The sequence below is a fragment of the Rissa tridactyla genome, chromosome 3 (assembly GCF_028500815.1).
Source record: "Rissa tridactyla isolate bRisTri1 chromosome 3, bRisTri1.patW.cur.20221130, whole genome shotgun sequence".
Taxonomy (NCBI): domain Eukaryota; kingdom Metazoa; phylum Chordata; class Aves; order Charadriiformes; family Laridae; genus Rissa; species Rissa tridactyla.
The window spans coordinates 9,974,517-10,001,829 of NC_071468.1; the positions used below are offsets into that span (position 1 = coordinate 9,974,517).

A 27,313-nucleotide genomic window follows, 5' to 3' on the forward strand; every position below is an offset into this window, starting at 1 on the left:
TGCTCACCCCTCCTGTCCCAGAGGAAGGGACTGCCAGGACCCAGCCGTTGCTCAGGGCCATTGGCACAGGCTGCAGCCCACGTGACAGGAGTCCCCCCACTATCCCCATCCCCGCCTGGCTCCTCAAGTCCTGTAAGAAGGAGCAGCTGAAAACTCCCGTGCAAAAACACAACCCAAAAGCTGCCACCAGGGTGGGCGGACAAACCCAGTTACGAAGGAGAAATGTTGCTATGAAAGCATGGCTACCTGAACTGGGGTGGGGGGGGAAAGAGCGTGTCAGCATGCCCATAAGTGCCCGCTTGCAACGAGTCTGTGGGGGACATTTTCTCCAGACACGTCCCTCTTGGAGAGCAACCCCTGACTGACCAGAGAGACGGTAAGCACTGAGGCAAGGTGCTCCCCCCAGGGCATGACAGGCTGGGAACCACATCTCAGATCCAGCTAGGAAGGGGGCAAAATGGGTTAAACACAGAGAGACAGAGGCCTGAGGAACCAGCCCCCAACCCTGCCCAGGAACCATGTGGAGGAAAACAGTCCAACAGCCATCTGACTTACAGCATCTTACAAAGACCAAAAAAAAAAACACAAACAAAAAAAAAGCCTTCTTTATTGAGAGCAGCACATAAAAACCCAACAAAACCCAACCCTTCTTGGCTGCGGTACCCTCCGCTCAAGCAAACAAACTAACCCATTCTAGGCTGCATTCCAGTAACAGAAATACTATGGTAGGGAGGAGTCAGCGCTCTGGAAGAGGAAGAGGGGGCGCTGCCCGGAGTTGTTGTACAAAAAAAAAAAAAAAAAAAAAAGAAAAAAAAAAAAGGCACAGGGTAGTTGGGAAAGGTAGTGAGCTCCTTCATATGCCAGGCACTTTGTGTTCCTGCTGGCTGGCCTGTACCCGTGGGGCGCGGGGGGAGGCAGGCATGCCTAGCACAGACGGATGGACGGAGAGAGAGGCCGGGCCAGGCCGGCAGATATGCACGTGGCGAGCGGGGATGGAGAGCCTGGTGCTGGAAGCCAGCTCTCGCTGGGCGAGGGGGAGCTGCGCTCTGTCACCGCCAGCAGCCCAAGGGCGCGGGGCTGGGCAGGCGGAGAGCAAGAGGCAGCAAGGGCTGTCTTTGGGGACCCATGGAGGAGAGGAGTTGGGGGGGGGGTGGGGGGGGTTACACTGGCTTGTGCTTTGAGTCCAGCAGCTGCTGGTGCCGAGCTGCTCGCTGGCGCATGGAGGTCGGGCTCAGCAAGGGGCCGCAGGAGTGCCAGGGGCTCCCCAGGCACCTACAGACCCCTGTCCACCCCGCCACGTCCTTCCCCAGCAAGGGCCGGGATGCTCAGGCTTTGCTGTCAGCTGGGCTGTCCCCGAGGGCGGTGGCGAGCTCGCTGAAGGAGGGTCGATCCTTAGGGCTGGGGGCCCAGCAGCGCTGCATCAGCTTGGCGAGGCGGGAAGGGCAGCCCTCGGGGTGCGGGAGCTTCGTCTTTCCTGACTGCAGACCTGGCGTGAAAGCAAAGTCCAAAGGGCAGTTGAGAAGAGGTGTGATCCTCTCCATGAGGTGCAAGGAGGGCAGCATCTCTCCATGGGGGCAGGAACAGCCTCCCCAAGCCAAACCAGCACCGTGTCAAAACGGGGGGGACATGACACAACCCAGCTGTCCCCCTCTACCACAAGAAAAGGAAGTAGGCTACAATACCAGGGACGGCACAAGGCACTCCACGTACCTGCTAGGACCTCATCATCTGCCAGTGGGGTGTAGGGCATCTCCCCATGCATGAAGACCTCCCACATGAGCACCCCAAAGGACCACACGTCTGACTTAGTGGAGAACTCGTCCTCCAGCACAGCTTCAGGCGGCATCCAGCGCAGCGGGATCCAGGCCTGGCGGAAGTGGTAGTACTCGCTGCAGGCAGGACAGGCAGACAGTGAGACTGGTGCCATCCCACCCCCTCCCATTCCCCTGCCAGGCTCCCAGTTAACCTGTTGTACACGTCCTTGCTGAGGCTCAGGGATGAGACCTTGACCTGCCGCTGGGCACTGACCAGGCAGTTCCTGGCTGCCAAGTCCCGGTGCACGAACCTGCCGTTGGAGAGATGCTCCATGCCCAGGGCCACCTGTGTGCAGAGAGACACCTGACCCCAGAGAGATGTCAGCGCTGGCTGTTCTCCTCAGGGTCCCCATCCCCACCGCACTTCCAAAGCTGTGCTATCACCTTATGTTTGGTAGTGAGGGGCTGTGGCTTCAGAGACTCATCTTTGCTTTTGGAGATCCTCAGGAACTGCTTCAGGTCCCCCTGGGAGAAAGAGAGCAACTCAGAGGCAGCACCTCTCCGCGCTGCCAGCCGTATCAGTCCCTGCAGTGCTCAGATGTGGCAGGCCCACTGGGAGCCCCACAGATCCTCACCTCCTGGGCCACAGTCCCCACCGGTCCCTCCAGGTCCCTGCCCTGTAGGGCAAGCCAATTATCTGACTCCTGGGCCTCAATTAGGATTAGGGCAGGGAGGCCTAATGTTTCCAGGAGGTTTTTCATGTTCCATATTGATTTCTCACCCATGAACTCCAGGTTGCCCATAGCAGCCCTTAGCACTGACAGCCGTTCTGCAGCCCCGAGTCCCTCAGCTTAACTTACTCAGCTGAGTCCTGGACATAAACCAGAAATTGGGAGGATGTGGAAGATGACAAAGTCACCTCCAGGTCTTGCAGGAGACCCCCAGTTCCCCTTGAGACTCCACCACAGGTTGGGAACAGTAGTAAACTCAGCCTGGCCTCCCTATACCTTGCTTGCCCTGTGCCGTCAGCCTGGATAATGTCACACTTGCAGGCCCCCTGCCCATTGTCCACCCCTCCTCCTCCTCACTGCAGGCACTGCTGGCAGGGCCCTTACCAAGTCCACATACTCCAGGACCATGTAGTGCGGCTCTGCCTCGCGGCACAGCCCCAGCAGCCGCACGACATTGGAGTGGTTCAGCTTGCCAAACATCTCTGCCTCTCGTCGGAAGTCCAGCTGCAGCTGCTCATCCCGCGTCTGCAGGCTCTTTACCAGGACCAGGGCTTCACCCTCGCCATCCTCTGCACCTTTTGCTTTGGCCAGGAACACTTCGCCAAATTCCCCCCTGCCTGGAAGTGCAAAGCAGCACACAGGAAGATGGCACACATTAGGACAGCACGTGTATTTGACAGCCCAGCGGCTGCAGGGCCCTCCGTGCCCCAGCACATCCAGTTTTCTGGCTAGGACATGCTGGGGTTTCCTGCTGGAGAGGGGCCAGGGCTAGGGTGGCCCAACATACCTAGGGTTGTGATTGTCTGCAGGTTGGAACGTGGAAAGTGCATCTTGTCAGCAGCACTGTGCCGCTTGCTGGCCCCAGAGCTGCTGCCCAGGTTGGTCAAGGCCACCTCTTCCTGGATCTCTGCTGTCATCTGCCCATTCTGCAGCAAAGCACCACCTGCAAGGGAAGTACAAACAGCTTCAGCATCCTGCTGGGCTGTGCGGAGAACGTCATGCTGGGGGTCGGCCCCTTCTGGGGCTGACACTCCAAGCGCACCCACAACTGGCTCCAAGAACCCCAGCTTGATGTCTAGCCCCAGGCAACACAGTGGCCTCTGGACAGTTGTTCCCTCTGGGCTCGTGTCCGGCCCCATCTCTGCCAGCCCTGCGGCTACCCTTGAAATCAGATGCTGAGCAATGGCTTTGGTCCCAGAGCCAACCAGTCCCATCTGGCCTTGTCCATCCCATGTCAATCAGTCATCCCAAAGGGGTGGCTACATCCGAACTACCATTGACAAAACTCTGCAGAGCAGCAGCAGGAGTGTGAGGCAGAGACAGAGCAGAGAGGACCCTGCTTACTAAAACCAGTCTTCTTGATGCCCAAGAGACCCTCAAGTCTATCCGGCATCGGCTGCTGCAGCCTGACCCCCCTGCTCCTGCTCCCTTCCCAGCAAGCCAGCAATGCTCATGCCCTTGGTAATCCTGAACCTGTCAGACCAGATCAGCCTGGAGGTTCCCTTTGCTGCCTGGGTCAAGGCAGTGCTAGGAAGCACCGTCCCCGCAATCAACCCCAGCAAGCTTTCTGCTCAGGAACTCCACTAGAAATTTCCCTGGCACAAACAGAAGCCAGTGAACGGGACAGAACGTTATTGCTTTAAGAAAGTAGAAGACCCTGCATTTTACAGGCAGCCTGTAGGGGAAAGGCTGTATAGATAGCTGTATAGATAGCAAACCTTGATTTTGAATACATTTACTGCTTGGATAAGACTCGGCACTGGGAAGCAGTACTTTCCATAAGCTGAAGGCAGGAGTTTGAATGTACAGCGGGGCACAGCACCGAGATAAGGCGGCTGACATATGTGCAGCATCACCTCGCATTACTGTGCGCGCTCCACTTCAGCTAGTCCAGGAGCAAGCATTAAGGAAACACCTGACCATGCCAAAGGATTTAATCATAAAATTAAGGCTTGACCCAACATGAGGTAACTCCAACAGGAATCCCACTGCCCCTGATTTCCATCAAGGGGTGGATTGTACAGCAGCGTGTGTACGTGCATGCTTACAATGCATGTGTACAAGATGCCCGCCAGCACATCCTGAGCAGGTCTGGCCACAGCGACAGGGTCCGTGGCTTTGTAACAGGTAGGCTTGGAGCTGTTAATACTGAGATATGTTGACTTAAGAGCCATGGCTACTGACAGCTGTCCTCTCTCACGTGCTGGCGTAACATTTGCAGAAGACCACCGCAAAAAACACACCACCTACCCTACAGATCAAAGCTCAATGCTACTTACGCTCTCCCTGTTTTTACGCTAATTATTAGCAAGACTATTTGACCCTGTGCTGCCTGCACTCATGACCGACAGTTTCTCAAGACTACAAGCTTGAAGCCAAGAGGATAATACAAGACGACCGCTGCAACTGTGCCAAGAAAATACCGAAGGCTGCAGAGTACGCTGCCACTGAGAGACAGCACCAGCAGGCAGCGACGACAGACACTTTTGAGAACAGACATGGCCATGTTTCACAGAGCTTTAACAAGACAGTCAAGAACAAAGACACGGCAAGAATTAAACTTCCTTTTGATTTATGTATCCAGCAGTTCAGAGGGGAATGAAGCGTATAGAGAGGAGCTGCCTGCTCTGCCCACCCGCCTGCAACATCTGAGCATCTCCTGGAGAAAGGGACATGGCCGTGCTGTTCTGGAGAAATTAGCACATGCCAACACAGAAATCCAATGCTCCCCTCAGTCCCCACAGCCATTAACCTCCCCAAACGCTATGTCTGTGTTCACCCAAAAAGAGCAGCAGAGTCAGACAGACAGACACTGAGAGCAAGCACCCTTGTTACAGAGGATGTGGCACACCAAGGACGTGACCTTGGAAGGTGACTGACTTGTTAGGAGTGCATTGATCCATAGGAAATCCATAGGAAGGATCCACTGCAAATCCATAGGAAGGTCAAATCTGTCTGGATCCTGAGGGCACTGGAAAAGTCAGCTGGTGGTCAGCCAGGGAGCACTTGTCATCAGGTAGGTGCTGAGATACTTCAGGTCACCCAGCTAAAGAGGGACGCCATCAAAAAGAGGAAGAGCGCCAAATCTTTAAAGACCATGGTGAAGGGGGTGACTCCACTCGAGCTGACAGCAAACACAAACCACTTCTCCAGAGAGGCTACGGAAGTACCAAAAACGAGTGCAGACATCTGAGCAGCTGGGTCTGCTTGTAGCAGTGAGGATGCATCTCTCTGACAGCTAAACTGGTTCCAAGTGAAGGGAGATAGGAAAAGGCAAACTCTGGCAGAATAAAAAGAAAAATGTAATAAAGATAGGCCAAAATAAAAACCTGCGACCACCTCAAAAAGAACTAAACCAAATCCTTTCCCAGAAAGAGGACGCTGGCCAGAGCCTGCTGGCACAGGGGAGCTGCCTGCAACTTGTCCACAGGAAGAGCTCACAGGGGTGACAGCAGCAGAGCACAAAGCTGCAGAGATGCTCCTGCACCCCTGCTCCCAGGAGGTTCCCCCACAGCCAGACTTCTCTCTGGCTCTGTTCAAAGTACCAATACAATAGGAAAAACAGGAGACAAACCCATCGGTGATGTTTTGCCAGGACCTCACAGCAAATCTGACATCATCAGGACGTGACTGTGTGCTAGAGAACTGGGAGGGAGAAGCACGATGTCTGCACTTACAATGTGTGGGGGGAGACATAGGGAATTACAAAGGCAGCACACTCAACTGCACCCCATCACTTACAAGTCCTCACTGGTATCAGTGATGCAAGGACAACCGTGACATCAGGAGAAAGTGCTGAAACAGGTTTCGGAAATGAAAATGATGCCCCGGAGATCTCTTGGGTTCACTGAAGGAGTCACGTTGCTCAGGCAAAATGGGGACCCAGTTTAGCCTATTTGCAGGGATTTTGCAGGGTCTCATGGAAACAGCTGTTAAAAAGCAGCTCAGCTGCCTCAGGGCAGGAGGGAACATCCTCCAATGGACACACAGAAGAACTAGGGTCGTACAACATGCTGCCACTATGGAAGGGGCGCCGCTGGCAGCTGTTTGCCAAAGCCACCAACTTAGCTAGCAGCAAAGGTACAGGCCAGCTGCAGAGTGACGCTAAGCACTGGGAGGTGCAGCCAGCAATATAACATAATGCCTGGGGAAAGCAACCCTGATGTCTGACCCACGCGGGTGGGCTCAGCCATGAGCTGCCTGCCCTCTTCTCCAGAGCGAGCTCTGTGGACAGGGAACTGAAGCCAGTGGCACAGCTGGGAACAGGACACAGCACAGCTGTGTCACTCGGCAAAGCTGGATGCACCAAGTCCTGTCAGAAAGGCAATAGTGCAACCAGAAAAGGCACTTGCAGGAACGATCAGACATACATAAGAGCTGTGTGTTCCAGTGCAGAGCTGATAGGTGACAAGCTTGAAAAGCAAAGAGAGAGTCTTTAGATAACCTGTTATGCTCCAGAAGTCCTTGTTGGAGGATGCTGTAGATGCTCAAGGGTTATATGGGTTCAGAGATAACAGGGTGAGTTCACAGCAGAGTTCAGGGCTGTTCAGTGAAAAGTCTTCCTTCCACCTGCTGAACTGTGAGTTGAACAAGCCAGCAGAGTACTACTACTTCATTACACCACAATAGGGATACTACCCTCCTCTTGGCAAAGGGTGTATGTGATGCCACGTACACGGCATCCTGCTGGAAAGCCGGAGAGACGCGTAACTCAGCAGAGATGGCCATAACATGGGGCTGGGATGCAGGTTTCACACTAACTTGCCTATTTCTCACCTGGCAGCGGGTCTCTGCCACCAGCCACAGCCAAAACCAAAACCAAGAGACTCCAAGGGTAAGGCGTTCCCTGTTCCCTGGGACCTTCCTGCCCCATAGCCCCTCCAGCCCAGGGGTAAGGGGCCAGCAGTGAAGCCCCCACCCCCAGGGGTGCCAGCCTCACCATTCAGACACTCCATTTCAGGCTCCTCGCCCTCTGGGTGCTTCTTCAGCCTCTTGGCTTTTCTCCGCTTCTTACAGTAGAACATCAGCCCCAGCACGATAATAATGTAGGCAACAGCTGCCCCCACCGAAAGCCCGATGGTCTGGATCATCTTGTAGGGTGTGTGGCTGCCAGGTCCTTCATCCTCTTCCACTGCCGGCTTGTCTGTGGGGCAGAGAGCACCAAACCCATGAGGGTGCAGAGGGACTTCACAAATCCTGGTCAGGAACGTGCTCAAGGAATGAGAAGAGCTCCCCCCTCCCCTCCCTCGCTGCTGTGGCCACCTCCTTGTCCAGCTGCAGAACGCTGGGCACAGCATCGCAGTAGGGATGCCGCCATGACTCCCTAGCAGGCATGACCTGACACACAGCACCCACCAATGGGGCCAAAAGCAGCAGAAGCAGGGCCCAGAGCTGCCAGGGATACCAGGAGGTCACGTCCCGACATTGGGCACCTCTCTTACCTACGACGTATAGGAAGGCCTCGCGGTGCTTGATGTTGCAGCTGTTGCCGGCGATACAGGTGTATTTTCCAGAGTCCTCGGTGGTGACGTCGTAAATCACCAGGGAGCCATTGGGCATGATCTGAATCCTGCCAACCACACAGAGCCCTTTGCAAGCACCAGAGGGCAGAGGCAGGCTTGGGGCACCTGCAGCCCCACCTCCCCAGGATGCCTCAGCCCCCTGCCCCCAGTGCAATCATCTTGAATCTCAGGCTGGGCAATCCTCAAGAACATTCGGTTGCGTCTCAACCACAGCTTGGCGGGCTGTGGCAGAAAGGGTAACCCTGGGGCCAGGAGAGTCCAGGCCCTGGGACATGGAGACAACTGACCGTGCACCCACCAAACTGGGAACCTGAGACTGCACTATCGGCACCTGCATGCTGGGTAGGCACGGGGAGCACCGTGCTGTGCCACGTTTTAGTTTGGAATGGAGGCTGCGTACCTGGGCAAGAGCTTGCCGGGATCCAAAATCTTGTCCTTCCCTTTCCACTGGATGTGTGGCACGGGGTCCCCCTCTGCCTGGCACTGGAACATGGCTGTGTGCCCCTGGTACACCGTCGTGGGCTCTGGCTCTAGCTTGAAGGTGACGTAAACTGAAGGCAGAGAGGCCAACACAAACATTGTCAGCTCCTGGGAATGGTGCTGAGCTCCCACAAGGGAGGAGGAGCCAGTACTGGCACGGTGGCACGTGCCCTCCCGGGCTGCATGCAAAACACTGACGAACCAGACACCAGTGCCATGGGGCAGAGCTCAGGGTCAGGCCACACATATCTCTCTCTCCAGGGGCATGCCACTCAAGTGCCACCCAGGCAAACCCACTGCAAGGCCAGCACAGCAGGACACCCACCTGCCTGCCATAGAGCCCTCACCTGCTACCACAAGCTGCACGGTGGCACGGATCTCGCCCTGCGGGCTGTTGGAGGCGATGCACGTGTAGTTCCCCGAGTCGCTCCTGCTCACCTTGTGGAAGGACAAGATGCCGGCATTGTGGCTGACGTGGGATGGCAGGCTGCTCCCATCTGCAGGGCGCAAGAGGAGGGATGCAGCAGTCACGCACGAAGCGCTTTGCCACATGGCGGCTTCCCGGGCAGCCGCAGCACCGTTGCTTCGCCCACGTTGGAGGTGGGCCAGCGCAAAGTTCCTGGGGCCCCAGCTCAGAAACAGACCTATCGCATCCAAGTCCCCCTCACCTGTTTTAGTCCACTGGATGGTGGGTTTTTCCCGGCCAGTGGCTGAGCAGGACACTGTAACCTCCTTATCAAACTCCATGCACTGCAGCGGCTGGGGCGGGGGGGTGAACTTCAGCTTCTCTGCAAGAGACAGATGTGCTGTTAGGCCCCCCCCCCAGCTGCAGGAGACACTAGAGCTGGGGGTATCACGCCTGCACCCTGTCAGGCAAGAGAGGTCCCCACAAGGGGAGGCTGCGGAGTGCTTGTCAGCGTACCCAGCACGTGCACCCGTGCGTATCCCTCGATGCTGCCTGCTGGCGTGCTGCTCACGCACTTGTACATGGTCCCATCATATACCTCCACGTTGTTGATGCGCAGTGTCCCATTCTCAGAGATCTCAAACCGTGAGTCCTGCCCAGAGAAAGGGAGAGAGCAGGGAAGAAATGACACTGTCACCAGCCCTGGGCTCAGACCTTGCTTGTGGCACTCCTGACACTCCACATGCCCACACCACGCTTCAACTAGACACAGCCCTGCTGAGACCCATGTGGAGAGCTGAAACCCAGGTACAGAACTGAGACAAGCTGCAGTGACATCTCTCTGAGGGACATCTCTCTTGTCACTGCCCCAAAAGCACAGGGCTGGCTGCCAGCCAGGTAGCTAGAGGCAGCTAGTTGTGCACCCATACGCCAGTAGGATGGAGACGGTGCCAGAAACGTGGCCCGAATTGGGGTGACAGGGATGCTAGGCCCAAGAGCAAGGTGAGAAACAGCAGAAGTGCCCATGAGCAGCAGGGGCTTGCCACGTCGCCTTACCTCAGAGATGGAAACGCCGTTGCGGTACCAGGTGACGGTGGGTTTCAGGGAGGCCTTGCTGAGGCAGTGCAGGTATCCTGGCTTGCTCTCCTCCAGCTGGCTGTCTTTAGGCATCTCCACCCACTTGGGCACCGCTGGGCACGGAGGCAAGGGGTTACAGATGGCCACTCACCAGCCCTCTGCCCAGCACCGGCACAGACCAGCCAGCTAGTGAACAGCCAGCCACAGGGCCCTGCAGCCCAGCCACGAGAGATGTCCTTCTCTGTATCTGTGAAGTGATGTGCCAACCCGCCCCAGCTCACCCCAACCCTCTTATCCAGCCCCTTTGTCTGGTCCCAACCCTTCTCGGAAAGTTGCCTACTAGCCACAGTGATGCTCAGCTCCTGTTTCTTCTCTCCAGCCTTGTTGGCAGCATGGCACGTGTAGATCCCCGCGTCCGTCTCGGTGATACTGGTGAAAATGAGCTGCTCTGCCTCTTGGTACACCCGGCCAGCAGTGGGGACTCGTTGCTGGTTCCTCTCCCACCAGACTTGGGGTGTGGGTATGCCTCGTGGGGCAGTGCAGGACACACGGTGCCCCTGGTTCGCTGTCAACACCTTCGGGGAGAAGGGTGCCATTTCTTCGATCTCTGAGGGATGCAATAGAGATCCTGGCTCAAACAGGGAAGGAATGTATAGCCAACCCACCAACATCATCATCCCCATGGGAGGCACCAGCCGAGGGAGAGAGTGCACAGGCTGTGTTTGCTCCTCTCATCCAGGCAGCAAGGATGAGCCATTTCTGACCCATCAGTATATTGTCACATAGCTCCAGGGTGACACTGCAACTCTGGAGCCCACGGCTTGCCCTGCCACCAGCCCCAGGACCTCACCTGCTAGTCGTAGAGTCGCCTTCAGCACAAGAGCTTTCCCCCTCTGACCGTGGCCAACACACTTATAGACACCAGTGCTGCGAGCCCTCACTTGGGTGATCAGCAGGGAGCCATTGGCGAACACGGTGGTCCTGGGCATGTGGGGAGAGGTAGGGCTCGGTGACCATCTCTGCAGGACATCAGCCAGAGCCACAGCCCCATGATGTCCTACACGAGCTCATGGAACCAAGAGACTTTGTGCCAGTCAAAGCTTCCCAGTGCAGGGGGAGCAGCACACATAAACAAGGAGATGGTGGGACATACGCTTCATGGAGGAAATGAGCTAATAGAAATCTCTTTCTTGGAAAAGAGGTGGATCCCACCAAAAAAGATGCATCACCAAACCGAGCCAGCTCTGAAAGCTGACAGAGTCAGGAAAAATGGTAGGTGGCACAAGGTGGCGCCCCGGAGCTGCCAGGCCACTGGGCATCTGGCACCCAGACAGCACCACTAGCCTTGTGCAATTTGGCATCCTGGGCTCCAAGATCACCATCCGCAGGAGGTGTCCCCAGACCTGGGCATTGCCCCATGCGGAGGCGTCTGGGGCTCAGAAACATTCTTGGCTCTGGGGAACACCATGCACCAGTATCTGGAGGTGCAAGACAGCCACGGGTCCAGTGATCGCTGTGCAGATTGGGGGCTGGAAGGTGTCCCTTAGTCTGGGGATCACCATCTGTGGGCATCTGGTACAGGGACACAGCCCTGACTCTGAGGATCATCCTAAGCGGGTGTCTGGGGACACCATGAAACTGTCATATGCAGACATCTGGGGCTAGGAGACATCCCCAACTCTGGGGATCATCATGCGTGGGCATCTAGGACTGACAGCCCCTCAGACTCATTCAAGGGCAAACTGCTTCCCGAGCCCCGTGCAAATGAAGGCCATGCACAAGTACCAACACCCTGCTAAACCCAAACCAGCCAAGCTGAGAAACCAATCCCAACGGCCAGCCTGATGTTGAATGGCTGCCCTAGGGCACGGCCAGGGTTTGGCCTCTCTCTGTTGCTTCTGGAACATGGTGTCACCTCTTCCCCCGACCCTGCCCACATCACTGGGGTCCTTATTACTTGGATCTGTTGGTGATGGGGCTGTCTTCAAAGAGCCACTCCTGTGTGGGAGGGGGCACAGCTGCAAACTGGCAGTCAAACATGGCCTCTTCGTTCTTGGTCACGATGAGGTCCTGCGGGACGATCACCGCCTGAGGAAAGCTCTCATCTGCAATGGCAGAGACCACAGGAGGGTAAGAAGAGAAGAGCTGCCTGTGGCGTCCCTTCACCAGTGCTCTGGGGGAAACTCAAGAAGGAGCTCGGTGCACCCTGCGAGCCTAAAGGAGGCAGACGTGCCAGCATGGCTGTAGTTACGCAGCCAGAGCCCAGGACTGCATGCGGTAGCCGCTCTGGGGAAAGCCCTTCTGCTTCCAGCAAGTCCCTGAGCACCCTGGGCTCCTAGCAAACAGATAAAACCTGTCACTGGACTGCACATTCCCATGTCCAATTCCAAATACCTCATCTCCTGCCCTCCCCAGGCCTTGCCTCCAAAGGCCAATGGAGCATTCTCAGTCATGCAGCGCCGTGGCGGCACTGGTATTAGCAAAACCAGCAGCGCCTACAGCCTCCAGGGTCCAAACTTTGTTGAAGGAGGAAGGACCCTGGTGCTCCCGTACCAGAGACAACAGCTGTCCCGGTTTGAGGTAAACCAGACCTGCTGCAGAGAGATGCAGGGGCAAATAAACACTTGCAGACAGAGGCCAGGCGTGTCAGGCCGGTCTCTGGCCAGAGGTTTCGCACGGAGAAAGTCACACCAGCCTGACCCTTCCCCTGCAGCCCGGCTCCCGCCCTGCGCCAGCGGGGAGGCTGTTAGCAGAGCAGTAAAACAGCCGAGACCCCAGCCCCGACCCCAGCAGGGACACGACTCACCAATGATATTCAGCGTGAAGTTGTTCTGGCTGCAGACGAAGCCGACGGCACTGCGGGCACAGCAGTAGTAGAGACCATTGTCGTCAGGGCTGGCGCTCTGCAGGGTCAGCGTTCGCTCCTTGTTACTGACAGAATAGGTGCTGCGGCCGTCAGGGAGGGGGGAACCATCCCGAAACCACTGCCATGTGGGGCTGCAAGACAGGGACGAGAGGGTGACCGGGTGCAGGGCACCGGCAGGGCTCCCCAGAGAGCACGTGTGCAGAGGAGACAGCCCAGAGATGGCCCATTTCCCTGGTTCTCCGTCCCCACTGCTGGCCCCGACACAGACACGAAGCCATGAGACATGCAGCCAAGTGGACGGGACATGACTGGAAAGCAACGGAGAGTGACCGCAGCACACCAAGCAGCTCAGCGACCGGACTGTGACAGCCCGTCCTTACTGTGCTCCTCGCTATGCGGCTCTGAGGAAGCCGTTTGCCTTCTCCTCCGGTGCTGGGCCACAGGCTCAATCCTGCCTTTCGCCTTCCCTAGACTCTACTGAATCCTCGCAGGAGAGAGGAGAGAGAGAGACAGAGAGGGGAAGAGCACGCAGCGAAGGTGCAGGGGGACCCCTGCCAGGGTCCGCTCCTCGGGAGGCAACCCTTACCGCGGGTGGCCGTCGATGTGACACCGCAGCACCACCGTGGAGGAAGGCTGGATCTCAGCTACGCTGGCCGGCTGCTTCAGCACCACACTGCCTGTCTCAATCCCTGTGGGATCAAAGAATATCAACACAGCTGGCTCTCCAAACCTACAGAGCCCAGGCGGACGCTGACTCAGTAATAACCAGAGCAGGCAGCAAGGGCACCAGCATGCTTAGAGACATATAAGCCCTCAAGCCAGCATGGAGTAAAGGGACAATGACCCTGCAAATGTCCCGCTTTGCCCTGTGTTCTCTGAGGGATAAGAGGGGCTCTGAAAGGATCTGCAGTGCTCAGGACACACCTGGTGCCGTAACATCCCTGTTTCATACACAGAAACGGGGAAGGCGGCAGGAGAAAGCATCTCTGACAGCCTTGGGGACATCAGAAGATAAAGCGGCCTAACAGGCACGAAGGACATGGTAGTTGGAAAGGAATCCTACTTGCTGCCCAATCCCTGTCTAACCACCACCCCCCCCACGACCCCCCCGCAACATTAGCAGCAGCCTGGCAAAGCTGTTTCCAGTCTCAGGCCCTCCCAAGAGGGTGCTTTGCCCTGCCCGGGGTGGGCAGCAGCAGGCTGCGGCGTCTGCCTGCCTGCCCTCGCCCCACACTCACACTTGATATTGAAAGACGCATTGGCTGTGCGGGCCTCCTCCCCAGTGAGCAAGTTCCTCGCCACACACTGGAAGTCCCCGGCATCCCGGTGCCGATCGACGGCAGCGAACTGGAGGTTGCTGCCTTCCTTGAAGCGCTGCTCCGCGTCCTGGACGGGGAGCCCGTTCTGCAGCCATTCAAACTCCACGTCCGCCGGCTCCTCCACCTCACAGCGGAGGATGGCGCTGCGGCCGTGCAGGGCGTCCTGGGAGTACGGCTCCTTGGTGAAATGGATCATTGCTCGAGTCCCCACAGCTGCAGACAGAAAAAGGAGGGCACGTTTAGAGTGCGGGGATGGGGAGATGGGAACAGGTAAGCACGTGATGTTCTCAAGGGTCTCCAGGCAGCCGAAACCGCTGTGTTAAGAGAGAAATACCCCAAAGCACATCTGCCAAAAAACAATCCCCGATGGGGGAGTTTAGACAGATCTGGGCTCAGATTCCAGCACAGCCGTTTTAAGGCTGCCTTTCCAGCAATCACTGGGACAGGGCTGCCTGAGCTTGCCACAAGCCAAGGAGAACCCTCTGCTCCCTGGGGCCAGGGCCATTAGGAGGGAACTCCAGTGACCCACTACCAAGTACCGCACTTCCAGCCTGGACAGAGAGGTAGCTTGCAGTGTATGAGGCGGGAAGTCAGTCACCAAAACTCTGGAGAGCAAGCAGCTTCCTGGGCAGTTCAGATGTTTCTTTGGGCTCCTCTTGTGCTGTTTTTCGGGACGCGTCCTAAGTCCCAGCCATGCGTCAAGATTGTCCCAGATCAGAAACAGCCACAGACTCTTTCTAGGCTTTCCTCAAAGCTTCTCTCCTCGGGACCATGTCTCAGTCTCACCTCCACACCCTCAGAAATTACCAGAAAAAAAACCTGGTCTGGAACAAGGATTGCCCATGGGAATAAACACAGCAGCTGCTGGAGCACAGCACCAGAGGACGCAGCAGTGACACCCCAAGCTTGTGCTGGGGGCTCAGCCCACTTGCAAGTAGGAGGGGAAGCGTAAGAAATTGCAATGGTTGACCCCAGGGTCCGACAGTGGCCGTGGGGTGGCTCTGGAGGGCTGGAAGCATCTCTCTGCAGTGGTGGAAAAGCCCAAGAATCCTCCTCCACACGCTAATCCCCAACCCGAGAGCTCAGGATCCCAGGGACAGAGCAGCCGGCGCTTCCCTAGGCATTGCCTGATGTGGCTGCCGAGGGACCGCGCGAGCATATTCCTAAATCCGGCTGCTGCCTGGCCGCAGCCAGCCATGCAGGCGCTCTGCTCCGGTTACCAGCTGGCCGCAGAAAGGAAAGCAGACAAAGGGCAATTCAGCAACACGCCGATTGCTGTTGGACTCTGTTCCCAGCATCATGCTCTCCAGGGAAAGAGGCCAAGCCAGGCAGATTTCAAGCATCTTAGAAGCAACCTCTCATGAAGGCCAACAAGAAAGTGGTCAAAATGGTGCGTTCCCACCACTACAAGGAAAATGGCTTCAGAAAGGGGTTGCCTGGATGAGTTACATGAACAACATCCAAGCCCAGCTGAAGGGCAGTTCCTCTTTGAAGGCTCACACACATCCTCCTGCTTGGTGTTTGTATAAAAGCCTGGTAAAGAGACACAAGTTGATAGGGCACATCAGTCATCCAGAGCTAAGGGTAAGCGATCCTGTTCTGAAGGGGGCGTCTAGATCACAGCATTCCAGAAAGCCTCAAGAGCTCTTTCCACGCTGGAAAGCCTTTGGAGCCCTCTGTGTAGCAAAGCCTCTCCTGCCTGCAACTGCTCATGGGCACCCCAGCGCCAGCCACACGTTTCCAGCACAGCTAGCCTGAGCTCTCCCGCTCACAGCGACAGTGAGGTGTAGACGCAGACACTCATCCAGCACCACTGCTCCCCAGGATGACGCTCCAGTCTCCCAGTTCCACGCACATGTCAGCCAGGAGCAGGGGCACCTCGTCCTGTGCCTGCTAACGCCCTTTCCCCACCGTCCAGACAGAGAGAGCAACAAAGTCCTCCCATTGCGAAAACCACAGAAGCCTCTTCCCTCAATGACACTGGAGCAGAGGAGACGGTTGTCCAGAGCCCAGAGGTCTTTCCTGCCTGCAGCCTCTGCGAGATGGGACCGTGGGTTCAATTCTAATTTTCAGTCACCCCAAAGACACCACTGGCAAGGGGGCAGTAAGGAGTCGGGACATCGCAACGACATACCACAGTGCCTAGAACACGGACCTTGTTGCGGTCTGGCTTTCTACCTTCAGCACCCAATTGTGCCACTGACCTGGGTGCGCAAGGAACGTCCCCAGGGCACTGTCCCCAGCCAGGTTAAGTCCCATAGCTCCTGGGCGGACATCACTCATCAACTGCACTCACAGCCTTTAAGGCCACCAGGAGTAGCCACAGCCGGACCCCTGTGGCCTGAATAACAGAGCTGCAGACGGTGCCCGAAGTCCTGTCTCCCGGGTCTCGTATTGAGCTAAGCCCCATCAGCATGCTGTCCTCCAAGGGTCAGCATGTCCAGTGAAGTTTCCATCGTCAGCTACCATGTACCTCCCCGAGAACACCACAAGATGAACACACGCCCCAAGGCAACACAATGGATGGGAACGTGTTCTTACACTGTTTACACGTCTAGTTCCCCGCACATCAGATCTGCCTCACCAAGAGCACTCAGCAGGGTAACAACCATCCAACCCCACACAAAAACAGCTACACGCGCTCAACAGCGCAACAGCTCCAGAGTATCAGGAGCTGAGTTCACGCCAGCTGCTGGGACAGACACACAGGAGCAAAGGGGAACAAGACAGTCAAATCCACTCAGGTTTGAACCTACAGGAGCTGGGTCTGTCCTTTTCCACAGATCTTCAGAGCACCAGGGTCCATCAAACCATACCCGTATGGTACAAAACACATACAAGGCGGCAGTGTGCATTAGGAGAGCTCATTAAGGAGATGAAGCCGTTCTCCTCTTGGGGTCTCGGCATCCCAAAACTTTTCACAGTCTACTAGTCATGGTAGTGATGGAGCTAGTGATGAGGCACCTCTCTCTGAAGGTGTAGGCCATTAGGATGTTAAGACATGATATTTTAAATTCCGTGTGCTTCTAGCATTAATTTGTCAGTATTAGCAGTATAACACTAAAGAACAGCAAAACGGCTTTTGCCCCATCACTGCCAACACAACTGCGTTTCACTCAGCGCTGGTCAGCTGAGAGCTTCAGCAGCCTCATCACGTGCGTCCTGCTGCCTCAGCATCCCCCATGTCCAGGCAGGAGAACATGGCTCTGTGGACAGGGGACGTGATGAAGGCTTGGCACAAGCTCCACATGGGAAACAGGGATTTTACAAGGTGTCAGAAAACACTGGGATCCAGCTCTCCAGTGAAACAGGAGAAACTATTTATGTCCTTATCTTCCACCCTGGGGAAATGGACGCAACCAGTCCAGCTCAAGCGAGATCCCTGTGATGAATGTGTGTCATGAGCACAAGTGCCAAAGCAAACTGGGATAAATGAGTGTTAAAATGCAATAAGAGCCATAAACTTGTGGTTTGATTTGACAATAGCATCCAAGGTTCATGGATGGGCTGGACTGGCTGCACATGCTGGAAACCATTGTCCCGATCATATATCGGATTTAGGCTGCAAGGAAAGACCGGCAGCAGTTAGATGTGGTCCAGGCATTTTGGGGTGGAAGGCATCAGAAGCCCAGAGCTAGACACAGCTTTCCACAGTACTCTAATTCCAGAGCACCAGGGCCCAATGTTCGGAGATGGGAAGCGCTGCACTCGCCCATAAAAGTTGTACAGCCCTGGTGCAGGAAACGACCACAGTCGGCAGGCTTCACGGATTCCCCGCATCCCCGCCACCCCACCTGGGCTTATGGGACAGAGGCTCAAGAAAGCTGTCCCAAGCAGAGAGCTTATCTGTGTGAGATGACGTTATGCCAGAGTTTGGGTAAAATAAAGACAGGCATCACCACCTGTACTGAACGAAGAACAAAATGGCTCTGCTTGTTCCACTCACCCAGCTAGATGACCTCCCAGCACCACTGTGTCATGGTCATGCTTGGCTTAGCCATTGGAGGCCGCCAGAACTGCCCCAGCTGGCAGATGAGAGAGCTCTTGGTGCACCTGGCGGAGAGCAAAGGTGACCCCTGCTCGGTCTGACTGGACACCTTCACGACAGCATGTTTCTGCTGTGGTTTCATGAGCTAATCTGGGCTGGGCCACATTGCTAGGAGCTGCTGAAAGAAGCAAAACATCTCTTTCTCTTCCCTTAGCAAGAGCCATCCCAAAAAACACCCAGCAACACCAAGTTCGTTGGAAGTCAGCTTAGCAAGCCCAAGCCAGTGCAGAGCACTCCCCTAGTAACACAGCTGGGCCAGCCGCAGTCCCGCAAAGCCAACGCCAAAGCAGCAATCCCAAATGTGTGCGCTGGCAAGCACCCGCTCTCCACATATGTATGTGACACAAGCCACCCCTGGCTGGCAGAAAAAGAAACCCTCAACACATGTTTCTGGCCTAAAAACCATTTCAACTGTGGCTACAAGAAAGCTTTTCAGGAAAGCTTCAGCCAGAATAGACAAACATATTCGAAACGCAGCACACTTGAAAACACCCAGTGGTGTTTTACCCAAAGGATACTTAATTGAAATGGAAACCCCTCCTGTCGAGGTTAAACGAATTGTGCTGGGAAGTCGCGCTGGTACCTACAGGTCCCCGGGGTATCATTCCCACACACTGCAGGGCAAATCATCTGCAGGGAGGGGACAGGCGCCAGCAAGGACGCACACGGACGAAGAGAAGAGAAGGCTCAGATCACATCCTGGCTCTGAGAGCACACTTCGGGCAAAGATCTGAATGCAGGAACACAGCATCCTTCATGCAGAAGCATCCCCCTGCTCAAAATTAATTTCGCTTATTTAAGGAGGCAAATAGCAGCTTCCCAGGAAAAACAATCACACTAACACCTACATTGCCAGCTTGAATTTCTACCAAGTGTATCTCAATTCACTTTTTGGGCTTGGAATGCCCCCAGCACCCAGCCCCTGCAGCCTCCTCCAAAGGCCACAGTGGGCCGAGCATGTGCAGAGCACTTCAGGATGACAAATAAAACCAGCAAAGCTGCATCCAGCACAGACTTTGCGAGCAACCCTGTGAAGTTAGTCACTACTGCCTGAAGCTCTGCAGAGCGAGTTTTCAATCCTATGAGCTTGCCAGGGAGCAAAGGGCTCCCCATACTTCTGGCAAAGGAGACCCAGCCCCATGGTAGCCAACCCCCTCGAGTGCTGCCACAGCATTACTGCAGCAATTTGGCAGCAGACTGCAGCACGGCCTGGGAATGGCTTTGGTTTGAGGCCTTTCTCCAGAGCTAGAAAAGCGAGACACATCAGTGTCGCTGTTTTCATCAGCCAGAGCTGCAAGAAAATGCACCAGAAGAGTAATAAAGACCTGAGGGAGCCATGGCAGAGCTGGGGGCTAACACTGGGAAACTGGGACTGAAGTTTTGGGGGATCCCACATCTCTCTTCCCACCTGGGCAGCACCAGGTTTGGTACATCCCGGGCACAGAGACGTTGTAGGGCTCCTAGGGAAGGATGTGGCAGCGAACTGCCCAGCCCGTGTGTCTCAGTGCTCACCTCTGAGGCTGGACACTGTCCTCCCGCGCTGGCACCGTGGAGATAGCCAGGCAACAAACTTCATGGACCTCGTGGGGTGCTGGGCTTTGTAATCGTGGAGACACAGCCAGAAAATGCATGGGGTGGCAGGACTCACCGCCGGGGGATCAGCCATTTCTAAGGCTATATTTATGGCTAAGCCAACACAGGGTCTGTGGCCCTGGCACAGCCTGGTAGTGAAAACACCCAGCCCACTTTTTGCACCATCCCAAGAGGCCTGAGGGCACCACAGGTGCTGCCTGGTGAGTGCCTGCCATGGCAGCAAGCCCAAACCTTCATGCTCATCTTTCAGGCTGCAAGGGCACAGGGCAGCATTACAAGCCCGGCCTTGACTCCAGCCAGGTTTTCCATCCGGCGCTTAATGCTTCGGTGCCAGTCCCACACGAGCGCTCGCCTGGGGACGCTCCAGTAGCCCAACCCCATCTGGGTGCCGCAGAGCAACCGTGCAAGCTGGGGAGAGCAGGCAGCACATCTCCCGCCCCGCCTGACAGGCCGAGTCGCCTACATCTTGAAGCAATCCAAAAATCATTGTCTCCTTGCCTAACGACATCGCTAGGGAATGCAGCCTCGACCACAAAGCCTTCAGCTGCTGCACAGCCCCCGAGATCCCTGCTGCCTCCACAGCCGTCTCATTCACCTACAGCCATGCGGGGGAAGCAACAGGCAAGTTGGCTGGCGGCGGCGTGCGCCGCGGCATGGCAGCCCCCTGCCTGCCTGGGGCACTTGCCCTGAGCAGCAGTTGCAGAGGAAAGAAAACCAGCACAGATCTCAGCAGACGATGGCGAGCCTCGGCAGGCGTTTGCCACGGCTGTGGTGCCAGCAGAGCCGGGAGCACGCTGCAGTGCTCCACATCCCCAGCCCCAACCATGCTCCCCTCAACCCTGAGCTGCCCACCCCCAGGCATGGGGCGCCCAGCTCCTGAGCACCTCCTCACCGAGCTAAAAGAGCTCTGGACAGAGGACAGAAAGGCAAAAGGGAAGGATCCATTTCACTTTGTACCCAAAAGAGCCTAGGTTACCAACCTCTTGAGACACCACAGCTGTTGCAAGGATATGAGTAATCCCAAAGCTGTTTGCAACCAAACAAGGAATTACAAGCATGGGAATGGGATCTGGGAGAGGGCTTTGTGCAAGTTTAAGGTTTCCTGGTTTGGAAAGCGAGCCCATCACTGCGGGGCTTATGCAGCGTGAAGTGCAGCCCCTCTCTCCAAGCAGGCCACAGGAGTGTTATTCTACAGTCTTTCTTCCGGGGCACTTTAGCAAAGCTCACCCTGGCTCAGCTCAGCCAGATGTGCAAGCCAGCTCCTTCGATGCTCTGCATCTGGAACAGCAGATTAGAGGAGCTGCAACTCACCTGCAGTGCCCAGGGCAGCAAAGCCCAGAGCACCCAAGCTGCGGCCTTCCTCCCCAAAGGGGAACCATCCTCCTCCTCTTCTTTCCTGCCAGCAGGAGGCCTCAGATCTGCCCCAGCTGTGGAGGGGGACAACTGGCTTACAGGAAACAAATAAAATGAAGACCCAGAGGTACCAGGATGCTGCAAAAACTGGCACAGACAGCTCCCACCAAGGAGTTCTTCTGGCAGAGGACACAGCTGGCCAGCATCTGTTCTGGCCTCTCAAAGCAGAGAGGACCTCAAAAGCTCCCATGCCAGAGCAGGGGAGCTCATAGCTGTCCTAGTTCCACTGTGGAGCCAGCACTCCTTGGGAATGCACAACTAGCGTTGACACCACCAGCTCAGCACGTAACTACGCAGAGAGCTTGGTAACACACTGCTAAACATTTGTTCCCTGTCCATTTTCCTTAATAGTCAGCAAAGACGCCATGTTCCCTAGGAAGGCACTGCTGCAGCACACAGGCCTGCTCCCTGGCTCCCCAAACCTCCAGGGCCCTTTGCAACACCCAAGGGGCAAGGAGGACAGCAGCTCACCTGGGAAAGGCCCTGAGTACCTTGCAGCAACCCCACAGTGCCCTTTCCTGCAAGAGAAGCGGCTGGGGATACAGCTAGGAGAGAGTAGGGTGACCTGGCCAGTGACGCCCTAGCCCCCACCACTAACTTGAGGGGGGCAGCAAGAGTAGCCCAAGTCCATCCCCAGGCTGCATGGGGATGAAGGGATCCTGTTAGGGTTTGGGGTCCTGGACTCTCACAGGTTTCAGTAACATTCCCAGAAAGCATTAGGTCTTGTCTTCAGGAGCAATTTATTAAACATCATTGTCTGCAAGCAGCAATTCCTTCTGTTGCCAAGTCCTCGGGAATGGCTCCAACGCTGGGGCTTTGCTTTTAGCCACCCTTAGATCAAAGAGCAGCAGACTCCGGGTTCAAGCCCCGGCTTGCTTCCGAAAGCTGGGCAATCAAATCACGGGGCTGGAGCATCCCAAGCTTGCTGGTCCAGAGGCAGCACTGAGCCCCCCCTGAGAACAAGGCTCCATTCACTGCAGGCAGGTTTAACTCCTCGCGTGCTGGGCGCGCGCTCTGCACCAGCAGCTGAGCCCATGCAGGCTTGGCAGCAGTTCCTACAAGCGAGCAACGTTCCAGACATCAAAGCGCTGCTAATGCTCAGGACTGGAACTCTCACCTGACAGCCTTTCCTTCCTGCTGCAGCCAGGCACAGCACGCACATCCCCATTATCCCTACGACATCTGGGCCCCAAAGGATTCCCTTTCTCTCCCTTCCCCATCCACAATCGTCATCCCAAGCTGTCAGCAGCACTTTTTTGCTTGCCTGCAGCGCCCAGGCTCCTTCCAATCCAGCCTCTGCTGCAAACGGCCACGTCTGCAGAGAAGCAAGCCGGCCCTCCCCAGGCCAGGGGAGCCACAAAGGGCAGCAAGCAGTAAAACCACTCGCCCGGCCTCTCGTCCTGCCTTCTCTGCCGTCACTGGACCAGCCAAGCACTTAGTACCTTGATCCCACCATCCGCTGCAGCCCAGAGGATGCAGGCTGCCACAGAGCAAGTAACGCACACCAGCATCTGCTCTTTGTCCTTGCGAGGCTCTCGGTGAGCGCAGGGCCCCATACAGACCTCCCATTCATGGCTCGAGCAAGCCATGTGTTTCCTGGCACAGTTCATTATGAACATGCTCCTATAAAAGCAGATTTTTGGCATGCCAGGACTGGGAACAACACATGGGTCAGCTTTTCCTCCCCTCCTGGTCACAAATACAGAGCCAGCAGGCTCATTTGCACCAGCTAAAGCTGTAGAAGCAGGCAAGAAAAAAAATCATGAATGCTTAATAACACAAGCAACCCCCCCTTGCCTCACGGGTTGGTCCCTATAGCCGCATAAAGCAGCTGCTCGGAGCACGCCTGCTCCGCACACAGCCTATTCCACCGCTTAGCAGATACCACGGAAACGGCAGCCAAGCCAAACACCCAGAGAGATTTGCATCTCCAAATGATTTCCAGCCAGCATGTTCCTCTGTGCAAGAGGTTCCAGTTGAGAAAGCCTCTCAGACGGGTAGAGTTGCAATAAAGCACTCTCTCCCACCAGGCCAGATGGAAATGGTTTGATGCAGGCAAGGAGCTCTGAACACGGCAGGCTTGGTCTGAACAAGCCCAGCATCTGGAAAGTCTTTGGGCACCCATCATATAAACCTTTTAAAACTACATCGTTTCCATCCCAGTTAAAGTGAAAAAAACAAAAACTCACTCTGCACCCAGGAAAAAAGAAAAATCATTCCTGTTTGAGTCCGTAGCACAACAGGATGGGTATAAAACAGGATTTCCAATAAACGGCCAGCTACGGTGGCTTTGGCTTCACGAGCTGGGAGGAACTGCACCAGCACCTAGGAGCTCCAGGTCTGGGGTAAACACAGCATGGTCGCACTGGGGTGGATCCAGATGATGAGGGACTTGAGAAAGCACCATCTAGATGTTGTCCCACACATCTGGATCCAACAGCCCTGCTCTGAAAGTGTGGGTCTGCTCAGACGACGACCGAGCCTCTCCCTTTCGTGGAGGTTTGCTCCGGACTTGCCTACACACCACCACTTCACACCACGCAAGCCACGCATGAAGTTTTTTCTCTGCATGCTCCGTGGAGCGCCACGTCAAGTCAGCCAATGGCATCCACGAGCAAACTTGCAATTGCAAAGCGCCCAGATATGCAACCTTCCAGGTGGGATTTACTGATCGAGAGGAGAGGCAACCCAGGATGAAAGCAGGCACAGACGCATCCCCATCCTGTAACAGATGGGGGAATCTGCTCATCCCACAGTACTTGGCTGTTGTGCTTGGGTCTCGAATGGAAACTGCAGAGCTGGTCCACTGTTTCCTCATCTCCATTCCCTGGGTGCAAGATTACATCTGCCCAGACTCTGGCCACCCCCATGACCCCCACCAGGAGACCTATGACATATGGCAGATGCAAGCCCTTGTTTGGAAACACCTTGGTTGCTGGCCTACCAGTGAGGGACGATTGCCCTGCAATGGGATCCCAGCCTGAGCTCACCCCCGGCAACCCACAGCACCTCTCTCCACTGCCCTCTGCGCGGAGGGGTGCTTTTGAACACAGGCTCCGAGCAACCACTGAGGAGCCAACTCTGCCTTTCAAACCAACCTTTAGAATTAAAAAAAAAAAAAAAAAAAAAGAAAACCCACAACCACTTAGCACAATTCCCACGAGCCTCCCCAGAACTGTTCGGAGAGGCTGCGAGCCGTGGGGGATTTTCTCCCCCGTGGTTAGCAACCCTCCCTGCCCTTCCAGGCCCAGGATCCCATACTTGGGAATGGCTCGGCCCAATTTCTGAGCAATTATCGCAAGAAAACCAGAACAAAGCCACTGGGGTTTGAACACTGTAAATCAACTGCTGGAGCAAACGCCGAGGCTCACAGTAACGCGCTGGGGTGCAGCTGGCCATGGGCAGAGCTCGCTGCCACACACAGCGGGGAGGTGCCTGCAGCCCCCACGGCACACAGCCCCAGTCCCAAAGCAGGCAGGAATTGCTCACACATGTGCCGCAGGAGAAAAGACGAGTATAATTAACCAAGAAAAAGGCTCAGCAGACAGACAGCGAGCCGAGGTAGCCAGCTGCAGACCCCCAATGGCTGCCGGCACATGCCAGGATAGCCGGGCTACCCTGGCACTGACCTCACTCACCCACCCAGTTCAAGCAAGTTTGGGGCTTCCCCACCTCTGTTCCTCCCGCCGCCCACCCGGCTTCCCCAGCACAGAGCCTGTGAATCCCAGCTCCCTCCCCAGCCACACACCCCTCAGGCTTGCTTCCTCCCAAGGCCATCCCAAGCTCGGTTTCATAACTCTGCCATAGGGCCTCTGCAGCCCCTCTCTCCTCCACAGCCCCCTGCCTTCATCCTCGCACCAGCAGCAAGCAGAGGCCCTACTTCTTTGTGCTCGAAGCCAGGCAGCAGGATAAGAGAAGAGCCACCCCAAAGCAACATGACACGACAACCTCTGCAGTCCAGGACAGGGCGGTGGTGGGGAGCGAGGTCCAGGGCATTTCCCACCACACGAGCTACCTGCTGCTCTGGCAATGAGCAAGGGCAGCAACAAGGGTGCCACTCTGCAGCCACAGAGTGATGGGAACACTGTGGGTGGTTGGTTACTCCTCATTCCCAAGCAGAGCAGGGCTGCTGCCAATAAATACCCCACTGCAGGCTTCCTTGGGCTGGTGGGACAGCCACCAGGCTGCACAGTTTGTCTCCAAGGCTGAGGGCTTCGCAGGCGGTCTGCAGGGTATGGAGGATGTGTCTGGGCTCAACTGCTAGCTGTGCCTTTGCCCCACGGTCTCGCCCGACATCTCAGCACCTTGCTCAAACAGGGGAAAGCTGGAGCAAGCCAGGGAAGTCCCAGTGGCAGCCAAGCTCCTTGGCTCCCCACAACAGCTGGGGCTGGTGAACCAGAACAACTGGCCTTGGCCCCGCAGGAGGCTCTCGTCTGTCCCGCAAACAGGTCAACACCGCTTTGAGCCATGCTCTGCACTAGGGCTGCGCCCGGGCTCCTGGCATCCGCTGCAAGAGGAGGCGCAGGCATCTCTGGGGCGACACGCCTGGTCCAAGGAAAAAGATTGCCATTCTGTCAGGCCACCGAGGCAGCCAGGTAGCCCCAGGCCCCTAAGAGAAGCCCAGGTACCCCTCCTGAGCCCCCACCCCAGAGACCCAGCCCAAGCCCTGAGCGCGGTGGTGCAGCCGGGAGGGGGACAGGGCAGCCAGACCACAGCGTGTCCCACCCAAACGCTTGGACACAGGAGCGTGCTGGCAGCTGTCTGCACCGTTCGGCCTCAGGCTTGTGGAGAAGAAAGCTTGCTTTGGTCAGGCAGGTGGGACCGTGCCTGCTTGCTGAGCAGCACAGGCCACCAGTGGTCATGGGACCCCCAGGAAGACCAGGCAGGCAAACAGAGACAGAAGAACAAGTGAGACAGGAAGGCCACAAGCGCAGTGCAGGAGCTGGGAATCCTGCTGGCTCAATTAAACCCTCTAATGGTGCGTCAGCCGAAGGCTCCCAAGCAGACACTGCCAGCTGCGCTGCCAAGCCCCAGTGAGAAACACAAATGCTTCGAGGGTGACTCAGCACCAGCGATGGGGTTGCTGCACCCACCGGTCCTGCTAACCGACTCTCCCAGGCTTGCTCAGAGCCCTCGAGCGATTCCCTGGCTTCCTCAGAAATACTGATTTATAGCCGATGTGTGCTACCGGCAGCACATGGCAAGCTGGAGACGCAGCTGATCTGGAGGCTGAGCTCTCTGGCCAGCACGGGAAAGAATCACACTTCTCTCCCATGAAAGCAAAGGCGGCAGACAGGTGCCAAGTGGAGCCAGGATGAGCCACAGTGGCCTCGAAGGACGGTGCTTCCCTCACAATTTAAGCAAGGGGCACGTGAGAACGCAAAGGTCTTTACCAAGCAAAACCCCTCTGGCGGCAGAGGAGAGCCCAGGCGGTGTCGCGCAGCCAGGCAGGTCCTCTGCCAGCGGGGAAGAGCTGCGACAGAGCTGGCTCAGCGCTCCTTGCCCCGGGGCTGGAGGCGAGACTCTGGAGCGATGAGGTTGCGTTGCTTCACCCACAACGTCCGCGTCGCTGAGAACCCATCCCGTGGTAGCTGGGGCCAGCACCTCCAGGCATCCCATGAGTGCTCGTCGCTACATCCTCATGCCCCTTCGCTCAGGCTGAGGGCCAGAGGCTGACGTTGCTCCTGCCATCCCAAGCCCAGCCAAGAGGGATTCCTCCACAACAGGGCTGTGTGTGCGGAGGGAGCCCCTGGCCAGGGCTTCACGTTTTTCCTGTTCTAGCTGAAATGCCGTTCCAGGAGACGATGGGAAAAACCAGAACAAACTCCATAAAGCTGCCTGGCGCTTCCCTTCAGCAAACAGGAGCCCCAGCCAGCCCGGAGAATGGAAACTCAGGCTGCAGAGACAAAAGAGGGATGCAGGGGGGCGGGGAGGAGGAGGCCAGGGCAAGGGAAGCAGCGGGAAGAGGAGAAGCACGCACCCGAGGCCTCCCAGCAAAGCCAGCCGCTTCACCAACACACCGTCAGACAAGGCCGGGCCGCCGCTCAGAGCCAGCTCCTCTCCACGCAGCGAGGCCGTCGGGCCGGCACCCGAGCCAAGGCCGT

General features: G+C 56.5%; 1 protein-coding gene across 2 annotated transcripts in view; it reads right to left on the bottom strand.

The window, feature by feature from the left end:
• Positions 1–589: 589 nt before the first annotated feature.
• The window catches only part of PTK7 (protein tyrosine kinase 7 (inactive)), a 44,644-nt gene continuing 17,920 nt past the window's right edge, over positions 590–27,313 (bottom strand). For both annotated transcript variants that reach the window (XM_054195162.1, XM_054195163.1), the window contains exons 2-20: positions 14,075–14,368; positions 13,423–13,525; positions 12,777–12,967; positions 11,928–12,075; positions 10,821–10,951; positions 10,311–10,577; positions 9,950–10,083; positions 9,410–9,545; positions 9,156–9,275; positions 8,835–8,984; positions 8,408–8,558; positions 7,927–8,054; positions 7,425–7,628; positions 3,273–3,428; positions 2,870–3,102; positions 2,199–2,279; positions 1,967–2,118; positions 1,711–1,889; positions 590–1,486 (exon numbers count right to left, since the gene is read on the bottom strand). In XM_054195162.1, coding sequence (XP_054051137.1) covers positions 1,326–1,486; positions 1,711–1,889; positions 1,967–2,118; positions 2,199–2,279; positions 2,870–3,102; positions 3,273–3,428; positions 7,425–7,628; positions 7,927–8,054; positions 8,408–8,558; positions 8,835–8,984; positions 9,156–9,275; positions 9,410–9,545; positions 9,950–10,083; positions 10,311–10,577; positions 10,821–10,951; positions 11,928–12,075; positions 12,777–12,967; positions 13,423–13,525; positions 14,075–14,368 — 3,119 coding nt within the window. In that variant the 3' untranslated portion in view covers positions 590–1,325. The remainder of the gene's footprint in view (positions 1,487–1,710; positions 1,890–1,966; positions 2,119–2,198; positions 2,280–2,869; positions 3,103–3,272; positions 3,429–7,424; positions 7,629–7,926; positions 8,055–8,407; positions 8,559–8,834; positions 8,985–9,155; positions 9,276–9,409; positions 9,546–9,949; positions 10,084–10,310; positions 10,578–10,820; positions 10,952–11,927; positions 12,076–12,776; positions 12,968–13,422; positions 13,526–14,074; positions 14,369–27,313) is intronic.